At 67.7% G+C, this 4841-nt stretch overlaps 1 protein-coding gene across 1 annotated transcript; it reads right to left on the reverse strand.

Annotated features, from left to right (window-relative positions):
- Nucleotides 1-86: 86 nt before the first annotated feature.
- On the reverse strand, nucleotides 87-2739 carry LOC117650808. Its single transcript, XM_034394411.1, has 6 exons — nucleotides 2733-2739; nucleotides 2111-2364; nucleotides 1724-2014; nucleotides 1353-1609; nucleotides 1119-1247; nucleotides 87-1047 (listed from the first exon to the last, which is right to left on the reverse strand). The coding sequence occupies exons 1-6, from the start codon at nucleotides 2737-2739 to the stop codon at nucleotides 87-89; spliced, it is 1899 nt and encodes a 632-aa protein (XP_034250302.1).
- Between the last annotated feature and the right edge of the window lie 2102 nt (nucleotides 2740-4841).

The following is a 4841-nucleotide window of genomic DNA, read 5'->3' on the forward strand; positions in this document are numbered from 1 at the left end:
AAAACATGACTGAAATCATTATCCCAATGTTTCAGTGATTTATTGATATTCATGATGTCATTCTCGAGGCCTTTCGCCAACATCGCTTAGACTGGGGTGCCGAAGTCGGGGTCACCCAAATTATCCAAGATGACTGCGTCACTGGGGACGAACCTCCCTTGGAAATACATGGAGTCGGGGGAACTGACGGCGCCGTCCGATGGCGGTGCCTTCCTGGAGGAGCGCTTGGACCGCCGCCGGGTCTGCTTGGGCTTGGTGCTGTACACGCTGCCGGCCAGGCTGCCGGCCAGGCTGCCGTACGCACTCGTGCTGCCAGACAGGCTGCCGCCGGACGCTGTGACCGCCACGCCCGAGTCCGACATCTTCTCGCTCTGCGACTCGTCGGAGATAGGCTTGCGGAAGCGGTAGATCTCCTGGGTGCCGTCCTCACCGCTCGCCGCGAAGGACTCGTCATCCAGCGTGGTGAACCGCTGCCGCCGCCCCGAGTGGGTGCCTTGCTGGGGGTGGAGGTACGTGTGGTCGTGGAGGGCGTGCTTGTGGTGGTCGCGCGACGCCCGAAGGGCATAGCCCGGATGGGTGCGCAGGCGCCGCTCTGGCGACACCGGCGTGGAGGTGGCGGGCGACGCCGAGGGCGACACGGACGCCGACACGGAGGGCGACGGGCTGCTGAGGGGCGACGCCGAGGTGAGCGTCCTGAGTATGCGCTGAATGGCCGACACGCTGTCCGAGTCCTCGGCGCGCTCCACGGGGGCCGCGCTGGGCTCCGCGCTGGGTTCGGGGCTGGGCTCGGGACTGGGCTCGGTGCCGGGCTCGGGGCTCTCAGCCGGCGCGGCGCCCACGGGGGGTAGCTCGCTGGACGGCGACGCCGGGCCGTCCGCGGACACGGCCTCTGCGAGGCTCGCCAGGCCGGACTCGGCCTCGGGGCTCGGCGTGGGGCTGGGCGACCGCAGCGGCACCTCCACTGCGATGGTAGACAGCTTGCCGTGGGACTGCGGGGCGTGGTCGGAGCTGGCGGGACTGACAGGGAAGCACACCTCGGAGGCATTCCTGCAACAGCGAGCTCAGTTAAGACATGCTCTCTTGCAGGATGCTGGAAACTCCTCACTTTCACACTGTACCTGCTGTCCGGAGTCCGCGGGGCTGTGGGGGTGGGGATGACTGCGTCGCTGTCAGCATTGTCGAGGTACCCGTTGTACAAGTTGATGTTTTCGCCCGGAGCGAGCACGTCCTCGTCGAAGAAGCGGTACCTGCGCAACATGCACCCTTTCACGAACTGGGGCCAACCGCCAACCTGGTACGCAACGACAGCAGCACTGCTTTGCTTTGCGGTCGCGGACCGTCGCGGACCGTACCTGAAGTTCTCCAGGTCGCCGCTGACGGAGTTGTCATCCTCGCTGTCTTCCGCCGAGGCCAGGAACTGCACCTCCAAGACCACGTCGCCAGGGTGTGCGCTCAGCAGCGCCACGGCCTCCTTGTGGCCGGCCTGCCGCAAGTCCACCCGGTTGACGGCCAGGATGGCGTCGCCCACGTACAGCTGGCTGGTCCGAGCGGCCGGGCCATCCGCCTCGAGCTCCGAGATGAGGATGGGGACGCCGTGCTCGCGGCCCCCCTGCAACAAGAGGGTCCGTTGTAGGGCCTCTCGTGACCTAGACTGTGACCGAGTCTGTGACAGGCCTTGGCCGAGCCAGTGCCCCGCTCCAGGGGCTCCAGCCTCGCGACTCACCGTGACAGACATCCCCAGGCCCTCGCCCGGCTGCCGCGAGACCGTCACCGTGCGGATGACGGGCTGGTCGCGCAACGCCGCCGCCCCGACCGCTTCCTGGCCTTCCTGGCCCGTCGGCTCCACAGTGGCCGTCGCCTCGCCGTCGCCGTTGACGATCACCGCGCTGAGAGTGGTCATGTTGTTACTCATGTTGTTGTTGATAGTGTTAAGGGTGTTATTGATATTGTTGTTGTGGCTGGTGACGCGCTGCTGCTGCTGGTAGGATGAGTTGATCCGGCAGGCACGAACCACCTGCGCACAAATGAAACCGTTGAGTACAGTCGGTACAGGCGCAGCAAATCGCAAAGTGGCTGGTGGCTGCGGCGTGTCCGTCCGGTCCTCCCTCACCGTCTTGTGCCGCTGCAGCAGGATCTCGGCCTCGAGTTGCCGCCACAGCTTGTTGCGGATGTCGGTCTTCATGTCGCGGCCGAAGAGCTGCAGCTGCTGGATGCGGCCGGCCAGCTCCTTGTCGAGGTACTTGGCGGCGAGGCGCGCGCCCGTCACCTCGCTCTGCAGGGCCACCAGCGAGTTGCGCAGCGCCGTGTTCTCGCGGTGCAGCTGCTCGCGCTCGGCCTGCAGCGCCGCCGCCACGTCGCCCGCCACTGCAGGAGAACAATTAGGATGTCTAGTCGGATGTTTGCTGTGTCGGCGGCGCGGCGTGGCTGTGAGCCCGGCACGGCCTGGCGGCGTGGCCCATTACGTACCTTTGATGTGGTGACGGGGGGACCGCTCCAGCTCCCGGTCCAGCTCCCCCTGCAGCCGGCTCAGGATGCGCTGCTGCTGCTGCTGCTGCGCGGGCTGCTGTAGCTGCGGCTGCTGCAGCTGCGCGGCGTGGAGCTGCAGCAGCAGCACGTGGAGCTCGTCCTCCAGCGCCTGGCGCGTCGCCCGCGCCTCCACGAGCTCCGCGCGGGCGTTCACCAGCTCCGCCTGCAACAGCAAAGGTTCGAGCCCCGTCAGCCACCTTACTCACTTTGCATTTTTCGCAAGCCAACTTACAGACGACAACATTTCAACGAGCTTGCATTCCAAAATTAGCGATGCCGCGTTATCTCTGGTTATCTGTAGCCGGCGTCACCATCAAAGCCCTCTCGCCGCCCCGCCCCGCCTTGAGAGCTGATAACGCAGCCTCACAGATACGGCGACCTGACCCTGCACCGCGCTGCACCGACACACTCTGTGGCACGCACTGCGGCGAGCCGAGCCAGCTGGACCTGGACGCGGTCCTAAACCATGACCACGCCCACCGCGTCGAGGGACCGCCGCACCACGCAGCGCCACGCCGCGCCACGCCGCGGGGCCTGGACCATTTCACTGCGTCTCTTTTTGATGGGCGAGTGGTGCGGCCGACGCTGCCGACGCGGCGCGCCGAAGGCGGAGGGGCAGAAGTGGCCTCTGTGCCGCCGGGCTGCGCGCGGGGCTGCGGGGCTGCGCCGGCCCGGGCCCGGGTGCTCCCTGCTCCCCTCTCCTCCCCGGCCGTCCGGTGCCGTCCCGTGTCCGTGTCCCGTCGCCTCAGTCTGTTCCCTTCCGCCGCTCCGCCGCCAGCGCGTCAGCGCGTCCGCGATGATACAGCCGGGCCTGCAGCCGGGCCTGCAGCCGGGCCCCGTGCGCTCCCCCGGGTCAGCCGGGCTGCGACGCACGCAGCGCGCGCGCGAGAGTGGTATGCCGAGACCCAGCGAGGAGACGGGCGAGCCGGACGAGCCGGGCAACAGGTGGGTGCACTTGGTGTTGGGCGAGTGCCTCGCAGTGCCTCGCAGTGCCTCGCAGTGCCTCGTCGTGGAGGGGCGACAATCTCACCACGGCGGAGGGAGCGGGCGGCGGGGTGGGCAACGCACCGGTGTGTTAGCCGCGCAGATAACGTGCCTGCCCCTGCCTGCCGCTGCCCCGTTTCCTCATCGCCGACGTCGCGGACACCGACGACATGGAGAGAGCAACGCCGACCCCGCCGACACCTGCCGCTGCCGCGTCGCCGAGGGTCACTAACCCAATAGTAGGCTTCTGCGTGCAGCTTCAATTAGCGGAGGCGACTCGGTGGCGGCTCCAGCCCCGCCCAGCCTCTGCAGCAGCGAAGCAGCGCCAAGTGACAAGACGGCTCAATCCTATTGAGGTCCTCGCGGCTTGGCCGCGGCCGCCAAGCGAAGCAAGCGAATGCGTTGCTGTTGATTGGTTCGTTTAGCGCCCAGCGCCGCCGGCCGCCACGGACACAAACCGAGCAGAAACCGACGCGCGCCTACCCGTGCGGGAACGTGTGGGAACGAGGAAAAAAGGACCGACGTGTGGAGCGAACGCCAGCGGTCCAGGGCTCGCTGTCAGTGTGGCCGCGTTTATGGGCGCAGGGTTCTAAACGCTCCGAAACCACTGTCACGACCCTCGCCCACGCCCATACCCGTGCCGTCCATCGGGTCGAGCACCTCGACCGACAGAACAGGGAACATGCATGCGCGAGGGGAGGGGTAATGTGCGGGGGGCTGCCAGTAAATGGAGAGGAGGGAGGGGGGTCAAGTGGCAAGCCGTGTTTGATTTGATGCGCTAAGTGCCGCGCCCACCTCACCGAGCACGCCGAGCACGGATGTAGCGGAAGGGTGCCTCCCCTCTTGCATTTCCGCCAACGCAAAGTAGTGAGTCATCGGGAAGGGGAGCGGCAGCCGCGGGGCATCGCACAAGGCCGCCGATCAGCGGGGCCGAGCCGAACGGCCGAACACAAACAAGGCCAGACTGTAACGCCATCCCTCGGTACAGGTTCGGGTCGAGGCCGCCACCCCTTTGGCCCCGGGATGGCGGCGGGGCATCCTGCGGGGCGTCCTGCGGGGCGTCCTGCGGGGCGCCCGGTCCGGAGTCCCGGGAGGACGCCTGCTGCGAAGCCACCACCAGCGTTACCATCAGGGAGACGCGCACGGCCGGGGCGGCCGGCCACCCCTCTACGCCGTGCTCCAGGCCGAGAGCGCCGCCTTCGTCGCACTGGGGGTGGCACCTGGCGTGGCCCGCCGTGCTGCTCCTCGTCGGCAGGGTGCTTCCCACAGGCGCCGTCCCCGCCGTCCCCGCCTCCGGACTCGGGGCGTCGTCGGCCACCGTGCCGCCGCTG

The sequence above is a fragment of the Thrips palmi genome, unplaced genomic scaffold, assembly GCF_012932325.1.
Source record: "Thrips palmi isolate BJ-2018 unplaced genomic scaffold, TpBJ-2018v1 HiC_scaffold_5, whole genome shotgun sequence".
Classification (NCBI taxonomy): Eukaryota; Metazoa; Arthropoda; class Insecta; order Thysanoptera; family Thripidae; genus Thrips; species Thrips palmi.